The sequence below is a fragment of the Peromyscus leucopus genome, chromosome 8a (assembly GCF_004664715.2).
Source record: "Peromyscus leucopus breed LL Stock chromosome 8a, UCI_PerLeu_2.1, whole genome shotgun sequence".
NCBI lineage: Eukaryota > Metazoa > Chordata > Mammalia > Rodentia > Cricetidae > Peromyscus > Peromyscus leucopus.
This window is the reverse complement of record NC_051085.1, coordinates 26,732,527-26,752,180: the sequence shown is the minus strand read 5'-3', so window position 1 is coordinate 26,752,180 and position 19,654 is coordinate 26,732,527. Positions and strand designations below refer to the sequence as shown.

At 39.2% G+C, this 19,654-nt stretch overlaps 1 protein-coding gene across 8 annotated transcripts in view; it reads right to left on the bottom strand.

Moving 5' to 3' along the window:
* Lama2 (laminin subunit alpha 2) overlaps positions 1-19,654 on the bottom strand; it is a 573,571-nt gene that overhangs the window by 176,712 nt on the left and 377,205 nt on the right. For all 8 annotated transcript variants that reach the window (XM_028877376.1, XM_028877370.2, XM_028877371.2 and 5 more), the window contains 7 exons: positions 17,313-17,549; positions 15,949-16,092; positions 15,086-15,265; positions 14,787-14,975; positions 14,567-14,700; positions 11,239-11,356; positions 2,755-2,889 (listed from right to left, as the gene is read on the bottom strand). In XM_028877376.1, coding sequence (XP_028733209.1) covers positions 2,755-2,889; positions 11,239-11,356; positions 14,567-14,700; positions 14,787-14,975; positions 15,086-15,265; positions 15,949-16,092; positions 17,313-17,549 — 1,137 coding nt within the window. The remainder of the gene's footprint in view (positions 1-2,754; positions 2,890-11,238; positions 11,357-14,566; positions 14,701-14,786; positions 14,976-15,085; positions 15,266-15,948; positions 16,093-17,312; positions 17,550-19,654) is intronic.

The following is a 19,654-nucleotide window of genomic DNA, read 5'->3' as shown; positions in this document are numbered from 1 at the left end:
CAAATATTAAGAAACCATGAGCCATGAGGAAAAGAAAATATTAATCAATAAAATGTGTCTTTACTATAATATCTTTGAAGAAAAAAAAAACATTACTTTCCGACGCCACAAAAACTTTTAGAATGATTAGAGATTTAAAGTTAAATGGTAAGAATCATGTAAATACTGTGGGATCACAGCATACATAGATACTGAGACTCATGGTCCTGTATATGATCACCATGGGAACAAGTGTAATTAGGGAAGCAAATAGCATCGAATCCCAGTAATACCATGTATTGATACCAGGATAATGAGGAGAAAAGTAAAGAGGGCTGAGGGGGAGGAGCCAGAGGGTTTGGAAATCCTCAGTGTCATGGCTGGGGAATGCACCAAACTCAGACTTCCAAAAAGAATGGGGAGATTCATGGTGGCCAACTCTGATTACAGATCGAGAAAGGAGAATCCTGAGGCTAAGTGAGTCATTGGCTCTACCACAGCCCCCAAACTAAAAGCCTGATTTTAGTAACTGGAGTCCTAATAGAATGAGAAAAACTGTGGAGAGGACATAGAACATTCTTTGATGATGGAAGGAGTGGTTGCTAGAGGGAAGCAGAGCCCAAAAGGATGTTTTGTTCCATTTTAAACAATGATGTAGATGGGATAGGAGGTCAACAGGGTGGTGTTCTTGAATGGGAGAAAGAGGTGAGATCAGGAACGCACAAAGAAGACCTGGTGTCTCCTTCCCCATTCTCTACAGATTGAACACAAGGCCACATGTGTGCTACGCAGGTGCTCTACCATGAGTTACATCTCTACCCTAAGAGTTGGTCTTTTCCAGAAAGATCAATTCTTCCAATGTAAGGAAAAGTGTGAGAGTAAGAAGTAACATAGACAGAAAGGGATTAAGGGATCACTGAGCTCAGGTAAGCTATGGCTCTCTCTCTCTCTCTCTCTCTCTCTCTCTCTCTCTCTCTCTCTCTCTCTGATTGTTGCTGGTTTCATAAGAAGCAACACCAGGGACTGGGGAAATGTCCCAGTCAGAATAAAGCTCAGCACACAAGCATGAGGATCTGAGTTGATCCCCAGGACACATATAAGAGGCCAGGCATGGTGTTCTGTGCTTGTAATCCCAGCACTGTGGGGGCAGGATTCTCTGGCCTGCCATCTTAGCTTACTTGGCAAGTCCCATGGCAATGAGACATCTACCTTGTCTGGAAAAATAAAGAGAAAGAGAAAGAAAACCAAGGTAGATGGAGGCTGAAGAATGACATGAAAGGACGTGAAGTCAGCTGCTTTTAAACATGAGAGAAGGTGTAAGGCTCAATGATGAGATTAAAATGTTGAAATATTAAGGACTGAGCAGGAGAGAAACAGATAGTAACCAGAGAAGCAGACGTTCAAAATGGAGACTGCAAAGGTAGAAGAGATTGAGAGGGGGCAGAATGGAGGACTGATTTAATGGACATTAAAATCAAGAAGAATTACATTAGCAGTTTTGATGGAGGATGGAAATGACACAAGGAAAAACCATTAGGTAGTGATGGGGCTAACTAGAGGGCTGGTGGTTGGCTTGACAAGTAGAGACAGTGCAAAGACAGACTTGGGAATAACTCAAAGCTGAGTGGTACTACAGAGGAGAAAGGGAGCAGGGTGTGAGACTGGCCGTGAGGGAAAGGGACACCCACCCACCCTGTCTTCAGGGTTAGAGGCATGGAGAACATGAAAATAAAAAAAGACTGCTTAGGAAGGCCACAAGACTGGCAGCTTGTAAGGGGACAGTCAGGATTCTGTGAGCAACCTGAAGAGAAAATTAGGAGAAGAGGGGAATTCTACATGGGATTTTTTTTAAATGTGTAGCCATGAATTCTACATGGCTCAGGACTAGAAGGAGAAGACGGGACAAATAGATGTTTAGCGCTTTGGAGCGATTCAACTTTAGGGATTCTGCAGTGACAGAGGAACCTGAAATAATAAGGACAAAAGACAGAGGAGTCCTGGTGGACTCCAAAAGCAAATGGTGGCTCTGGGTTCTGGGCATCAACAGGAAAATGCAACACTGAGAATAGCGTCAATTATATGAGAAATAGGTAAGTTATAGGATATAAAATCAATGTATTTAAAGATGTTCATGATAGGCATGTGCAAAAGGCAGAATATAAAACACTAATAGTACTGCATATTTTGTTTTTAAACATAGATAAAATTAGTGGGAAATATTTAAAATATTAACATTTTGTCTTAGGCTAAATTTGAGGAAACATACTTTTTGTAATGTTTCCTTTCTTTTTGACCTCCCCTCCTTCCTCCCCTCCCTCCTTTTTCATCCCTTCCCTCACTCCTCAGTCCCTTCACTCCTTTCTCTTTTATTTGCAGCCCTGGAAATCCAAGTCAAGACCTCAAATGTGCCACAAGCTCTCTACCATCCTAATTTTGTAAACATTTTGGTAAAATTTCCATATCCCATAAAAAACTACTCTTGCTTATAATCAGAAACTGACACATGACATACTTTTTGACCAGTGCATTCCCCTGTGCTCTAAGCTGCTATTATTCTTTTTTTTTCTTTGGAGAGGAACTGAGTTTTCCCCATCATTATTTTTCATTACATCTTAAAATGACAAACATGGTAACCATACTTTTCCCTGGCATGTTCTATTTCAAGCACACAACAGTCATACTCCCTGCAGATGATTCAGCCTCTACATGGAGGACCTGCAAAGTTGGAAGAGACATGAGTGCCCAGCTCTTGTCCATGACGTTGCAGGTGCCTACCTGGCATACTGACGTCTCAGGATCACACTGGCTGCTGTGTCCATTACACTGACAGGAAACACAGGTTCCTAGGGTTGGTCCAGGACTCCGGCCACCTGGCTCAGAACGCAACCGGTAAAATCCTGGTGCACACGTCTAGAATAAAAGGAAAGCAGTTAGAATGGCCACAGTGGCACTCCTGCTTCATCAGTACTGAAGGTCTCCAGTGGTTTTAAAGATGACCTTGGTCCATGCCCCTCCATGTATGTATGTGAATTTGGGGAGCATCACTTATATATTTCTGCTAGGTCCTTCTGTTCTGAGATGCAGGCACACCCCCTGTAATCAAATTTTATCAGAGGTAAAGCTTTCATTTGCATCTACTGCCTTTAGCCTGAGAAGGCCTGGAGGTGTCTGTTCCTTGAGAGGTTTATTTTTAACTAACATTGTCATATGGACTAACAAGGCAACTCCACCCTCCTCAACAGCAAAAATAGACTTCTCTGTGCTTGATGGGTAGTTGGCAAATGTCCAAAGATACTCATCCAAGTAAAATAAAAAATCTCATAGGTGCATTATTTATATCAATATGATTTAAAGATTATAAAAAGAAAAAATTCAAAATAACAAAATCTTTATGTGTCTTGAGACCATTAGGCCATTCATAAAATTTATTTTCTCCTGATCTGTATTTTTTCATTTTGCAATAAAAACCCAAAACCAAAAGAAAAATGCTGGTGATGCTGACATATGCAAAATCAAGAGTTTCATCTTCATGAAGGTTTTGTTATATAAATATATCAAAACCATCACTGGATTTCTGAATAAAACGGCCTTGGCATAAGATGAGAGTGCCTTGTATTCCAGGCTCAATGGTCTTGCTCATCAGACAGCATTTGATTTTTGATTAAGGAGTAGGTGGTAGTTCTCAGATGCCTCTGAGGATTGTAGAGAGCCTGTTTTACCACCTTGGTTAAGTAGGATTTTCTTTCTTCCCTTAAAAACCTCGCTCTTGCTGATGAGAGAATGACAGCTCGCTAAGTAGGGCAAACATGTTTTACCAAGAACTTCCTAATGCTTGTACATGCTTTTGATCTGGCCTAAGCAGCCCAGGATGAAATATACAGAAGTCCCACAGAAAGAGAAAAAAATCAATACTCAGTACTCTCCTGGTGTTTATTTTGATTTGTTGAATGTGTACCTCAATTAAGCACTTAATTAAGAGTCTCTTGGCTTTTATTAGCCTATAAGAAATTCTAATGAGGTTTAACACCTTTCCAACTTTGAGCAAACTAAAGGAAGACTGAGCCTAGTAGTCAACAAACAAACAAACAAACAAACTACAAAAAATTGCCTCTTTTTGATCTCATGGTGCATACAAAGATATATATATATATATATATATATATATATATATATATATATATATCCCAAATGTAATCGTGTTATTGACAATTGAGGTTAATTTTCATCATTGTTACAGAAAAAGTCTAGACATTACAGCTGAAGAATTCACTTAAGCATAACTCAAAGACAACTCCAGGACTGTGGTGGCACATAGGTGCTGGGAGGTGGTACACAGAGACTATGGAGATGTCACACAGGGGCATGGGAAGAGGGCACATGGCTGGGAGGTGGTGTACAGGGGGCTGGGATGGTGGCCCAGGGCTTAGAGAGGTGTCTTAGTGGGAAAAGTACTAATTGCTTAAGTATGAGAGCAGGGCTGGGATGGTGGCCCAGGGACTGGAGAGGTGTCTTAGTGGGAAAATTGCTAATTGCTTACGTATGAAGGCAGAAGCTTGGATTGGTTGAACTCATGTAAACATGGTGGTTGTGGCATCCACTTGTAAACCCAGACAATGCTGTGAGCTTTGAGCCAGTGAGAAACCCTGCTTCAGTTTTGTAAGATGTAGTGTAATCAAGGAAGACCCATCAACCCTATACCTCTACACTCAAATGCACTCACACATATGAGAACATGCACAAAGAAATCTACACACACTGCATACACACACATACACCTCTCCTTCCTACCCCAAAATGGTCCTACCCCAAAATGGTGCACGGTGTAGACCAACGGTGTAAATTGTTACTATGTTGACTTGAATAAACTTGCATTTTATTTACATGGATCTCACACTTAAATATTTTCTAAATATTCTTCTTTCGTTGGTTTATTTGCTCAAGATCTGTTTGTATGGTTGTATAAAGTGTATAGCATGAAAACTATGAATATTGGGAGGAATTTCTAAGGTCTATTTTATATCCCCCCAAAAACAAGCAAACAAACAAGACTTAAAAGAACAAAGTCAATAAAATGACACTTCATTAAGGGAAATAAGTTCAGTGTCTCATGCTGAAATATACTGATAATCCTGGGGTGGTATTGTAGTCCATCAGATGTTGCTTATTGCTATAGGTCTTTCTTCGGCTGGCAATAAGTTGCCAGCAGTGTCCACCGCCCACGTTCCACACTGAGTTCTGTGAAGGAAGTTTTAGGCCTTTCCTTTTGATTTTTAGCTTTCTGGGGAATTTTGAAACCTTGTGATGCTTGGTTCCTCCCCTGGAGATTATGGTGGAGTTGGTAAAAAGAAGGGCAGAGAGCTGTGTTAAAACTGCTGGGAAGGTGTGAGTAGTGGGCGTGGCTGAAGGTCTCAAGCGCACCCATCACCCTCTGTTTGCAAAGGGTGTTTGAAAAGCCTATGTGGGTTCCTTGGGACTGTGCCCCAATAAATATGGGATCTGTGGTTTCAAAGCTAGTCTCTGTGAAGACTGTGGGCCAGTTATTATCTTTGTGACATGGCTCCCTCATCCCACAAATCAGCAGCTGTGTTTACTGAGTTGAAATCTCAGGTTTCTTCTTAACAGTTTAATATTGTGTTCTGGTGGGCTGTGTGTCCTAACAACGAAAAAGATACTGTTTTTCAATGTAAGAATTGGAGCACTAAAGAGTGTTTAAAACAACATGTCGTATTTATTTCTTTTCAATCTCCTCTGTTCCTGGATCCCTTTGTATTTATTCTTTCTATTAAAAAAAAACAAGCAAAAAAAATAAATAAAAACAAAGCAAAACAAAACAAAGCAAAAAACTGAAGATGTCTTTAAAATATTTAGTTTTTCTACCCTCACTGAAAAAAAGGGCAAAATTCAACAGCATAAAAAAGCTTCAATTAGGACAGAAAAAGAGCTACTTTTAAATTTTCTTTTTTAAAAAAATTTGGAACCTGATGAAGAAGTTAAGAAAAGCAAATAATCTTCAAACTTCATTTTGTTAGATCTTTTTCCCTCCTGTAGTTCAAACTTCCAAAAATTCTCTTCCCATGTCCTGAAATTAGACAAAGCTCAATTTTCTTCTGTTCTCTTCTCATCTTTCCTTTCATAATATGACATCTCTCCAAAACATTAGAATCAAATTTGTCCAAAAATATGGAGCAGTAGAGAGAGCCAGGAGAGTTAAAGAAGAGCAGTGAGCCAACATGTCTCAGAGTGCTCAACACAGTCCTCCCTCCTCTGAGACAATGGCACTAGCCAGGTGCTCAACACAGTTCTCCGTCCTCTGAGACAATGGAAATAGACAAGTGCTCAACACAGTCCTCTCCTCTGAAATAATGGAAATAGCCAAGTGCTCAACACAGTCCTCTCTCCTCTGAGACAATGGAAATAGCCAAGTGCTCAACACAGTCCTCTCTCCTCTGAGACAATGGAAATAGCCAAGTGCTCAACACAGTCCTCTCTCCTCTGAGACAATGGCACTAGCCAGGTGCTCAACACAGTCCTCTCTTCCCCGAGACAATGGCAGCAGCCAAGTGCTCAACACAGTCCTCTCTCCTCTGAGACAATGGAAATAGCCAAGTGCTCAACACAGTCCTCTCTTCTCCGAGACAATGGCAGCAGCCAAGTGCTACACACAGTCCTCTCCTCTGAAATAATGGAAGTAGCCAAGTGTAGGTGCCAGTGGAGATATTCTACCCCTATCTCTGCATGGGCATTGCACCCAGGCAAACATGACTTGAGTTTTTTCTTCTGACACTTTCTACATTTTGTTGCTCACAGTACTTTTGAGTACTGCGGGCCTCGGTTTCCTGGCCTGCAACACATGGATCTTTTATACCATAATATTTGAATATCAGTTAATTTACATTTTTGGAAAAAAGTTTATCTCAGTTCAAATCACAGCTTTGCTACTGCACAGCTGTGTAATGGTGGGCAAGTTTTTTTTTTTTTTTTTTTTTTTTTTTACCTGCGTGGGCCTTGGTTTTCCCACTGGCAATATGGAGATCACAAATAATACTGTGGTGATGGTATAAAGATGCCATGAAATGTGTTTGAGATTGTACAGGATAGAGTGAGTATGAAACAAATTAAATTTTATTTTTGTATAGGGGTGTTGTGAGGATCATTTAATCCATGCATTTAATGCTTTCCATAAAATTAACGTAAGTGCCCTGTCCTAGGTAAGATTTAGATGTAGTTGCTAAGAATAAATTAAAAATAAAGGCAGCCAAGATTGCTCTAAGTTTCTCAAGGAAAAAACATGCCAACACATATCATCTATCCACAACATGTCCCTTAATGTTTGGAGGTACAACCATGTGTCACAAAACAACCCTTCAGTCAGCTACATGCCACATCCACAATAATGGCCTCACAGTTTACTTTGAGCGGGATCAGAACAGTCATCTTGCTGTGTTTGCCATGATGTTTGCATAGGGATGGAATTCCCTAGTGACACAGTTCTCACATATGTTCCCATCAGTAAGGAGGACTTGGCTGCATGAAAATAGTCTTGGGGTCTCTCTCACATGCCATGGTACCAAAGTCACAAACGAGGCTTGCATGTGGAAGGGGCCAAGTCTTTCCACATTATGAATTTTGGGTTTTATGATTTTTCTAATAAGTATTCATTGGGGACTTAAAATTTACTTTGCCCAAACTGATAGGTCCTGATTGATACAATCAAACAGCTGTCCATTCATCTCTGATCCAGAAACTTCACTAAAATAAGGCCTGGAAAGAAGGGTTCAGAGACCAGAACTATCAAAATATCAACTAGACATCATGATCAAACTTCTGATCTCTGTGATGACATTGCAGAGTATCATATACCCAATGCTGAAAAGTCATAAAAATGGTGTCTACATGGAACCTCAGCTGAATTTAGGTTTAGGTTATAATCTTATCCTGAGTTCATCTGGAAAAAAGGCTAATTAAGGTGGTTCTGTAAACAAGTATAATGCAGAGACAGAACCTTTCATTTGACTTCTAAAATAAATCTAGCTCCCATTTTCAATCATAAACCACAATAATTAGGTATTTGAAGGGCAGGAAATTGAGATGGACAGAGCAATAGTGTCCCACCACTCCAGGTATTAGGCAAAAGTGTAATATCTTTATAACTGGCTATATTTTAAATGGTAATACTTGACTCTGTCTTCATGCAATCTCCTTTTGTCTAAAATTAGGAAATGAATAGCTCATCAATGTAAATATCTGTCGAATTCAACACAGTTGGTGAAGATGTAGAGGAATCGTTTTGTGTATTCGTAACCCAAAGCATATGTTACTGGAATGCAGTGGATTATTTCAAAACCATCCTTAGCTCTTGCTTTGACGATTAGATTTTATGCCTGGGTAATTACACTTTAGAATCAAAATGAATTATAAATAAGATGTATAATGGATTAGAGGCAACGGGATGTGGAGAACATGTCAGGTGTCTTATTATGAGAGATAAGCTTTTATCTCCATAATCTCTCCACTAAATCCTCACTGTGAACAGTGCCTATAAATAGGAGCCTGAGTGGGGCTTATAGGACACAGATAAAGCTGTGGGTACACAAGCGTGTGTGAACACATTCTAGGTTTTCCTTAGTGCACATAGCAAAGCACATATTGACAAATTAATGAAAAAGTAAGCAAATGTAGTTAAGAATGAAATAGCATATGTAAAGAACAATAGAAATTTGATTTCTTTGGCTTATTTTGTGCTGACTCATATTTTCAGATAATGACAGATGATAAAAATCAATGTTAAAGTGTGTTTTACTCATTTTTAAAGCCTCTAAATCACAATATGAATCACCAAACATGAAGTATGTGGAGGTATGTAGATTGTACTGAAATAACTTTGTGATCTTCCAATCCTTTTTTTTGTGGAAAAGTAAAGAGAATCATATTAAATAAATGGAGAGAAATGAAGACATAACATTTTTCTTCTCAAGAAACCTGAAGGTCAAGCTTGACTCTGAATATTTTCTATTGGAAAATTACATTACTGAGTCAGAACTTCCAGAGCTCCCACCTTATACCTTAGATAACTATATATAATAATAATGAGGTCTGTGGCAGTTAAGGGAGTTGGTCAAGGTCACCCAGTTTTCCAGCAATGCAGTCACACAATGAAATAGAATTCCATCTCTTTAGAAAAGTCTCAGGTTCTCTCTGTCCTGTATGCTCTTATTTTTCATGCTCACTAAATGTTAGCCCATTTTGTGTGTGCACATTGTCTCTTTTTCCAGCCATATACTGTATATGTTTGGAAGGGGTATATGGATAAGTGTAATAGCTTGTAGTGTGTAAAAATAGATGTGCAAGGGAACAGTTACTTAATAATGAGATCGGTTATTTTATTATTTATAATATCAAAGTGGCATATCCATATCACAATGAATAGCACCTTTGGAGCAGGTGATGGAGCTGCTTCAAGGCATTTATTTCAGTCACCCTATGAAGTTGTTCTTTGAAAAGTGTGGAACCATACAGCGGTGGCTAAGCTGAACAGCACTGACCTTACAATAGGGTTTTTCTTCCATGAATTTTCTCTTATATGAAACCTTGTGGTGACTCTCTGTAAAAACCTGCAGATCAGCCATAAACCAGCAAAAGTGCCTGAACTGGTGGAGTGAGGTACGAGTCACAACATCAGATTTCTATAGTTCTTCACATATGCTAGTCCATCTTTAGGAAACATATATTTGATATTTTTTTTTTTTTTTTTTTGGTTTTTCGAGACAGGGTTTCTCTGTGTAGCTTTGCGCCTTTCCTGGAGCTCACTTGGTAGCCCAGGCTGGCCTCGAACTCACAGAGATCCGCCTGCCTCTGCCTCCCAAGTGCTGGGATTAAAGGCGTGCGCCACCAACGCCCGGCTATATATTTGATATTTTAACTACATTTATTTATTTATTCATCAATTTGTCTGTATGTGCTTTGGTATGTGCATACCACTATGAATGCATGGAGGTCAGAGGGCAACCTGAGGCAGTCTGTTCTTTCCTTTCACCACATGGGTCCTGGGAACTGAAAGAAGTCAGGTTATGAGGCTTGGCAGCAAGGGCCTTTGCCTGCAAAGGCATCTCACCAGTCCATAGTCAGTATTTTCAACTTGTATTTTAACTTTGACCTGGAATCGTGCATGCCATTTTCAACAAAACTTCCATGATCCCATTTACAAAGTAAGCAGACTAAACTATGTGTATTAAAAATATCAATACATGGGCCTTTAATTACATGTGTCATAGCCTCAACTCTAGCAAGTAACACTGACTACAAACCAATGATATATGTGTTAGGTTCACAGCTCATAGACCCTTCATCAGATTCCTAAGTGGTAGGAGGAGGAGACACCAATGATATCCAGCCACCATGCAAAGGGCACTAACTATTGTGACTAATGAGACAGAATTTGGGATCCAGCAGGTCCCAGAAGTCTTTAAGGCCAGGCATTAAACTAGGCTCTACAGAAGGCCAGATGTGGAAGATCAGATGTGGTACCATTAGTTACTCATTGACTTGAGTGTTTATCGTGTCCAGTTTAAAGAAGTTTAAAAGCCTGTGCAAAGTCTCAGCCCTAAAACATGATAAGGTTTTAGGTTCAAATTCAGCTCAGTTTCTTATCTTTCCCAACATTCTGATATTGTAGTATTTCTTTTACGAGTTAATATTTATAGAAATTGATTAGGCTGCCAGAAGGTATTCAAAGGAATATCTTATCAATGAAAAAAAAGGAAATGGTTTTAAAATTGTAATGACTGAATGATAATAGCATCGTTGGAAGAAATTATGTCCTTTTGAGAAGACTATGTTCAATGGAACAGCCTGCTATTTAGTGCATAAATTTTGTCTGTTCTATATAAAAACACTCTCAAAACAGATATAATCATATCTTATAATCACTGTAGTTTAAATGCCTCTAACTGCTCAGAAATGGTGCCAAGAAGATAGATGAGTTATAACAGACCAGCCTTTTGAAACACTCTCATCCCCTGACTGTGACATATTGTTACAAATCTCTTAATTTTTTATCGGATCTTTCCCTTCAGCTGTGATTCTTTACAGGGTAACAATAACATTATCATGTTGCCTCTGTGTCTCATACTGTGCATAAAAGATAAAATAAATAGGCTAAGAGTACACTTGGAAGTCAAGTGCAAAGACAGTCTGGGAAGGACTCCCATTTGCCTCTGGAAGGGAGCTAAGCTTAAGCAAGTTTAGTAGCTGCTGGCTTACCTCACAGGACAATCCCGAATATCCCGGAGGGCAGTCACATCTTTCTATCAAGTGTGCTGGTGGGCTTACTGTGGTTACATGTCCTGGTTCAGCTACTTCCATAGAGATTTCAGAGATGCTAGAAACAGAGAGCAGAGTCCATGATCACACAACCACATACAACCTCTCAGAACGACTTAAGTCCTAAAGAAGAACGTCCTCAGATTTCTGCCAGTCACAGGTAAAATTCTTTTGATTACTCATTTTCAGTGAACCAAGATACACACATTTATCAAGGTAACATGATATTATACATTGTAGAAAGGGGCCATCAAACTAATAACTACATTTTTTTGAAGCTGCTTAAATTCCAGGAGCTCAGTTGCCACATCTGATTACTATATTTTTATTTCCTCTAAGTCTGAGATTATGTATTAGGAAAATATCCACATAAATCCTAAGGAGTTTAGTAAATTGGATGTCTGCTGTCCTGTTGAGAAGTTATTATAAAGATTTTTCCCCCCTAGTTTTTAAAATTAGAGTAGCTTCATACAGACATGGCCAATTAATTAGACATTTATATTCTTTCAACCAGGCAACCCAAGGTCACTCTCTCTTAGAATGTCTCCGGTAGTCACAAGTGAAATTGCTTTTAATTTACTACATTTTTCCCTCTGGAGCCTCTGTGTGTCCTTTCAAGAACTTTAGAAAGCCTCCTGGAAAACAATGCAGACCATGAGCTAACCCTGATCTTTAAGAGGATAAAGAGCTTCCCAAATTAATATTTTATTAGCTTTATTAGGTAAATCCTTCAAGTGACTTAATTCACCCTTCCTATTGGTGAAAAAGAAAAAAATATATTCCCAGTGAATCCACTAATACCTTTTTCATTAATTTGAAATTATGCATTAAAATATATATGCAGTCCATAAACCCAGACTATTTCATGACTGACTAACTGCAACATGCAAATATTCTGCAAATAAACTTTTAAGCGAGACACTGGATAGTTTTGCCTTAATAAAGGGCACCTCCAATAGCTTAGGGAGGTTGAATCAGAAACTTTATAACAAGCATAGGTAAGCTTTATTGTATTATGACTGCTTGTGCTGGTTTCACTAGCATTTCGGTCTGTACCTGGGAGCCTTTATGAAACCAATTTTGGGCTAAAATGCTGGTTTTGCTTTTTTCTCCTTAGAGTAGCGTAGTGGTAGTGAGCTGTAAACAGCCACTCGTCTCTGATGAGACAGCCTTTACTGCTCTGCTCTCCCTGGACTCTGTGGAGCAAGAGGAAAACTAGTTGCTTGTGTGAGCAGCCTTCTCTCCACTGAAGCCCCGTGGGTCTCCATAGCTACTTTGAGAAGATACACCCATCATCTTGCCTTCATTCTCTTGGACATTCGTGTGTATGAGAGAGCGACGTTTAGAAATCTTGAGACTATTGAACAGTGGCAACAACAGACAGTTGTGCCATAAATATTGTTTCTCAGGTGTATCAGAGGAGTTCCCATGTGGGTGGAAGGTTGGAGGGGTGAGATGGGTGGAAGTGTAATGGTTGTGTCTGGATACGGCTTCCATTGAAATGAGTACTAAGGTCTAAAAGTTACTTCCATTCAACTACACGTGTGACTCTTAATCTCTGTTTTGGACACAGCTATGGTTCCTGCAACGATAAAGATGCTGTATTATGTCTTATTGAAGTTTGGGGGGCATTTTAAAGTTTTTAAGCTTTTGCCAGGATTCCACTGTCTTCAACAATCACGTGAGGTGATTTTTCTGCCTTACTTGTTTTCTTGGCAAGCTTAGCTCAAGTTTTGATAGTGCTTGGAAAAAGTATGTATAGTGAAAAATGAAGGCAACACTGGTTCCTTCAGTTACACTAACCGCATGTTCTATGAACTGCCAAGCTCTTAATATGGTCTAATATACAAACCTGCCTTGGCTTCTATGACTAGTGTACATTTGCTATTCTAAGGTAATTAACAATAAAGGTGACAGTGTTTTTTTTTTTATTCATGTTTTTATTTTTAAGACAAAGAAGTGAAAGGAATAAAAATGAGGAAGTGAATTTTGGTTCATGATTAGCTCTTTCACTGAAAGCTCCTTCATCAGTGATGTGAACAACATGAATCTTTATTAGACAAAAATGAGTTCTCTGGGAGATTGTGTATGCTTAGCACCATATAAATATCTAAAATACAGACATTTTTAGATCCATTAGTTTGACTATGAGAGGCTTCCTCTTTTTTCCTTATTTTCTCTAGCTTGATACATTAATTTGTCATAAGACTATTTTACAAGCAAGTATTGACTCGATGTTTCTCCAGAAGATGAAAGAATAGAACATGTAAAAAAAGACATTGAGTTACTAAGTAAATTCAACACAATGTACAGCCTCTGCAGTAAGAAATTACTTTATCTATGTGAATTCTCATTTAATTTCACTGCATGATCCTTCTACTAGTGAAGATGTCTCCTTGACCCTCTGTTGCTCTCTTTATTCTACATTATTTTATTCTATTTTCTCTCTCCAATTACCACTTTTAGCACAGTCCATAAACATGCTTACCTACTTTTCAAATGAGACAAACATCCCTTGACTTTTGTCACTGGGTCTTTCCATCATTTTATAGTAAGAGTCATGGAAAACAATAGTCCACACTTTCAATATGAGGTTCTTTGTGTCTCATTCATTCTTTAAAACTTTGAGACTATTTCTGTCCAAAGGCCTCAGCAAAAGATGATATTGGAAAAAGCGCCAGTATGGTCCCAAGGACCATTTTAAATGATGGTTATATTAATTGGCCTCTTTGACTCACATGGAAACACTGAATATGCTCTTAAGGTATTTCCAGTTTGGCTTCCTTGATGTCACATTCAATTCTTTAATTCATCTGTTTACCTTTTTTTTCACTATGATTTTCCATCATCTTACATCATGATACCCAGTGTAAATGAACATACAGGTTATATTGGCATGGACAAATAAGAATGCTCAAGGATGGAGGAGTTTGGACTAACTTGGCCTTGACTACTCACCTTCATGTTTCAAGGTCAATTTTCTCAATAATCTTACAACATTGCAGTTGATTATATGTGACCAACATATGTACTATCCTGAACTTTTGCCTGGTGCATTAAAATCGCCATGACTAATAAAGTAAGAATATTGTTCTTATTTATTTTGGGGGAAAATTATGGTATCTTCTATCAAGTGACTGGACACATCCTTTCATTTGTCTTCTATCATCTTAATCCCAAATTAGCCGCTTGTTGATTTCTTGTCTGTTGTCTTCCTGACCAGCCCTAGGACAAGAACTTAACTTGAGTATTTTCTATTATACTTTACCGGCTTTGTCTCACGACATTTCCATAAGTAGCCTTGATAAGAATATAGTGAATATCATAGAGTATATCCAAGAAGTCTTCACGGGTCACAGTTCTGCTGATTCGAGGATCATCACCATAATATTTCCATTCTTTCTGCAAATAACAAAAAAAGCCCCTTGTCATAAAACCGAATGAAAAAAGTCACTAGCATCTCTGCACCAAACAACTACCAAACTTACCTCTGTCATTTCAATCTCATGCCTTGTCAGCTGGCCAATGAGAGGGGCAGCCATGTGCCTGGTGATAATTCTAGCGTGAGTAGGAGTCCCACCTCGAATGATAACTTGAGGCTTGTATGTTGAGAAGCCTGTCTCATCCCGAGCCTCAAAGTAGATTGCATACTTCAGTTTACCCCCATAGGCCATCAACTGAAAAAATAAAAATAAAAAAGAATAAAAAGTGATGATTTAGGTAAACCTCCAAATGACCTGACCCCCAAAATCTTGTTGTTTGGTTGTGAATTCAGAGTTATTTTTACCTTTTTTCCTTCAAATTGTTCTGGGAGTTTCCAGTAAAAAGGTTCCAAATGGAGATCTTGCCTGACTTCATCCATTTTTGCAACAATCTCTGGGTGCTGGAAAGCAATGCCTTTGGTAGTTGTGTGCTGCAGGGCCTCATCCACCAGAGGCAGGATGGTCTGCTCATCACTCAGAGTCACCTGCAAAGCAGGAAGATAAATAGGAATATGAAGCATTTTTTTAAAGCTGAGTATGGAGACAGGCTTGTACGGGTTCTTGCCCCTATTTTGATGAGATGCCACAAGAAAAAGAAATGAGACATGGTGGGTGAGGACAGGAGGAAAGAAATGCTTTGAAATGTTTTGCATAATAATCAACCTCAATCTCTAAAAATTGCAATATTTTTTCATTAATAAAAGTTGAAATTAAATTATGGAGATATAAAAGGAAATTAAAGTCAAAATAAGCATAATCCCAATGCAAGCAATGGATAGTTTCCTATGGCTAGTTGGAAGGCATGCAACAGGTCATGGTTTTCAGGGCTGCACTAATGTCAACAACCATACTCTAGCACCTCCTTCCTCAGTATATAAGGTGCTGCTCCCCAAGCCAGAACACCACGCCTCCCTGGCAATGTTTCCAGTTTCCCCTTGCCATCTACTTCCCTATCAACAGTAACTGAACAATCTTCTAGGAAGAATTTTAAAGAAGCATTTATGCCAACTGCCTAATGGTACATAGAGCCTTTACCATTTCTGAATGCACACGGGAACAAGGTTACTTAAATGTTTTGCCATTTCCTACTACCCCTCAGGGCCCGACTAAAAGATTCCTGCAGGAATGAACATTATACCATTACATGGCTCAGCGGCTTCTTACTCACCCACATACGGATCAGTCCCTTTGCTTCAGAGCACTGACTGGTAACTCCAAAGCAATAGCAGCTGCTGCATCCAAGTGGGTTTTTGGCATCCAGTCCGAATTTGCCAGGCCGGCACCTGTCACAGTGGACACCTTCCACATTCACCTGAAGAAAGAAGAAGGTCCTTTCAGGGTTCATTATAATGTTATAGGAGAAATTAACTTAAGAACAAGGAATAGCGACACATTTCTTTTTCATTTAGTAAAATAAAACACCTGAATGAAGGGTAAGAGATTTATACCTCAAGCAGTATTTTAGCTCACATCCCTGTCTGGATTTCTTAGGACTTTAAAAGGCACTTGATTCCTAAATGTACCTGTTACTAAGGGTGCTGTATACTGTTGCTGATGTCTAGCAGTGTTTTTCTTATGACTCTACTGTGAGCAATAAGAATTTCAAAAGCAAAAAAAATAATAATAATAATTTCCAGCTAAGAAAAAAGTCAGAAAACTAAAACACAACATTTATGTATTTACTCTAATATTATATAATTACCATAATATAATGCATATGCAACATGCACCAAATATAACATATGACCATAATATAATGTGTATGTGTGGAGTGTGATAATCTGCTTAGCTAGGTTCCTTTGTGCAGAAGCTATTGTTTTCTGAAATTCAAGGCTGGTCGCTTACCAGATTTCAATCAGCCATTTCCTCTGCCTTTCTTTGCAAAGACTTTGTCTTGAAAAGCTATCTGTGACACTGTTTTAACCACACTTTTCCTGGGATTGATTTTTTTCCAGGAATATATAAAAGACAAAAAAAAAATATCCCTCTTATCCATTTTAATTGGCTGTTTTTTCTACATCATTTAGCAGTATTAATGAGGACTGAAATTTGCACGTAGTTAGCCACAGTTTGTTATGTCAGCCTTCATATGTGATGGGATTTTACTGAATTTCCATAGCAGTAAATATGCTAAAGTGTGCAAGGCTGCAGATGAACTGCAGGAGAAATGGTTGGTGATAAGCTTGGTTGTCAGCTGTGGTTTCTCTCTGACTGTGCCTGCAAGTCCCCCCTGCCCACTCCACAGACATTCATTTGCGCAAGAAGAACAGAGAAGAAAAATAACGTCACTCACTGAAGAAATTGTACCCTGCGTACTAACTGGAAACGAGGCTGGGTTTGGGTTGAAAGAAAGTTCTTGAAAAGTGGAGCATATGCCAATGATCACGCATCAAGGAAATCTGTGTCTGGCCATGAATGTTTGTTTGTGTTGCTTAATGAAGCAAGAATAGCGCACAGTGAATGCAGGTAAAGCTGAGCAATGGCATCCACAGTGAACGAGGCTCTTCCTTGCACCCCTCCAGCCGTTCATACCTTACAGGTGCACTGCCCCGTTTGATCGCTGCAGGAGCATTTTCCAGTCTCTGAATCACAAGTGGTGGCATCTGTCCCTGGCAGGAAGCATTCACAGACACTGCAGTGAGGGTAGTTCCAGTGACCTCGGTTGCACTCGGAGCATCTCAGACCAGAGAACTTTGGACGGCAGTTGCACTGGCCTGTGTTTATATTGCACTGTGAATCCAAGGACCCCACTGTGCTGCAGTTACAAGCCTGTGGCAGGGAGAAAAAGCAACAACTGTTGACACAACTGCAGGGGAAATATCTTGAAATTTTAATCTTAACGTTGCTATTCCACTGTGCACATATGAACTATGTATCTATTATATGTTTTGTAATGGTAGAGTTTAGTCCTTTGGGACCCATGGGTGAACATAGCATTTAAAAGCTTCCTGCCTGTAGGAAAAAATGTATGGTAATCTAGAAACCACAGTGCTATGTGATAAGAAAGTAAATGTAGGTTTTTGCTTTATTGTTTCATTTTATTCTAAGTTATTTTAAATAACATTATTCCGTGTGTCCTCCCATGTGTGTATATGTGTGCATGTGTGCTTGCAAGTGTGTATGCACGCTTCCATAGGTGCATATGGAAGTAGAGGTCACCCTCACGTGTCCTTCCTCAAGTTCTGTCCACTTTGTTTTTTGAGACACTGTCTCTTACAGGAGCTTGTGGGCCTCACCAATTAGGCTATCTCTGTGGGTTCTGGGGATCAGGGTTAAGGCCTCATGCTTGTGTGGCAAGCACTATATTGACTGAGCTACCTCCTCAGCCCTGATAGCAAACTAGTTTTCTGTCTCTTCATTGCTGTGCAAGGAAGAGGCTGTAGGGGGAATTACCACTAAGAGTCTTTTTAGACAGAGTGAGATGGTTCAGTGGGTAGAGACTGGTGCTAATGTTCAGGCCCAAGGACCTGATCCTACAAAGCAATGAGAGAGAACTGACTCCAGAGAATTGCTCTGACTTCCATGCTCATGTGATGGCACATGTGTGCCTGTGTGTATGCACACACACACACACACTTAAAAAGAATCTTAAATTAGTTATTTTAAATCAGTGATATGAACATGGTTTCTTTCTTTCTGTTTTTTTTTTTTTGGGGGGGGGGGCTGGCTTTCAACTTCCATGTATTTAATTACACTAAGTATATCATTAAAATAAGAAAAAAGGTATACACAGACCAAACAAACAAACAAACGAAAACAAACCCTTTTTTTCTACTGTATTCCTTCCTTCTGAATATAGGAGGAACTAAATTTAATTAAAAATTTAAATAGAAATATGCTATTGACAGTTGATTATGTAGCTGGAACTATATGAACATTACACATACACACACACCACACACACACACACACACACACACACACACACACATGAGAAAGAGAGAGAGAGGAGGAGTGAGAGAGGGAGGGAGAATTTCAATGAAAGATGGATTCTTAGGTATTTTTCAAGTCTTCTGGGATAAGGTAGCAGTGTGGATGTTTAATGAAGACTCTAAATGACCTACACAGACACAGAGTGGATGGAGAGACACCCATCAGAGACTGCCATGGCTATTAATAGAACTCAGTTCCAAAAACAGACTTAGATTTAAGTATTTTCTCAACTCCTTGATCTGGTTGTTTCCTTTTAGTCTCCTTTAAACACACACAAACATTGCATTTTACAACCAGAGCAATCCAGGAAAAGGCAGGACCTATGTCATGTGTTAGCTAGCACTTGTCTAGTAGAGCAATTAGGTGTCCAGATCTATGCTTCACTTACACCTGCCACTTATTAGCCATATATCCTGAGTCAGGTTAATTCACCTCTGGTTGCATCAGAGTTTCTCATCCTTAAAAAGGAAACGATACAGCGACCACCTCGAAGAGGTGCTGTGAGGAGCAGACACAATGGATGGCATGCATGTTCCATGGAATTAGTTTCATGTTATTATTGCACAGATAATGGAAAAGAGGCTGTAAGAGGTTTTCAAACTTGCATAGTCACAGTTAAGTGGCAGGACAGGGTCTGAACATTTATGTTCTTCAGTCGGATACAGGTTAGTAAGAAAGTCCAAGAGAAAGCCAGATGCACCTTCCCCTAATTTAGAACTGGGATGTATGGATATTCAAGACTGTCCAATGGTAAAGCAAGGGACGGGTTTCCAACTCAACAGGGTACTTTGAGAGGGAGAGATGGAGCAAGAAGGGGGTTTCTAACAGATGTAGTTTCTATGACACAGATAACCCATGATCATGTCTGTGATGGCTACTCTTGATTGTCAAGATTAGTAGATTATATCTTGAATCAACTAAAATCAAGATCTAGGCTCTTC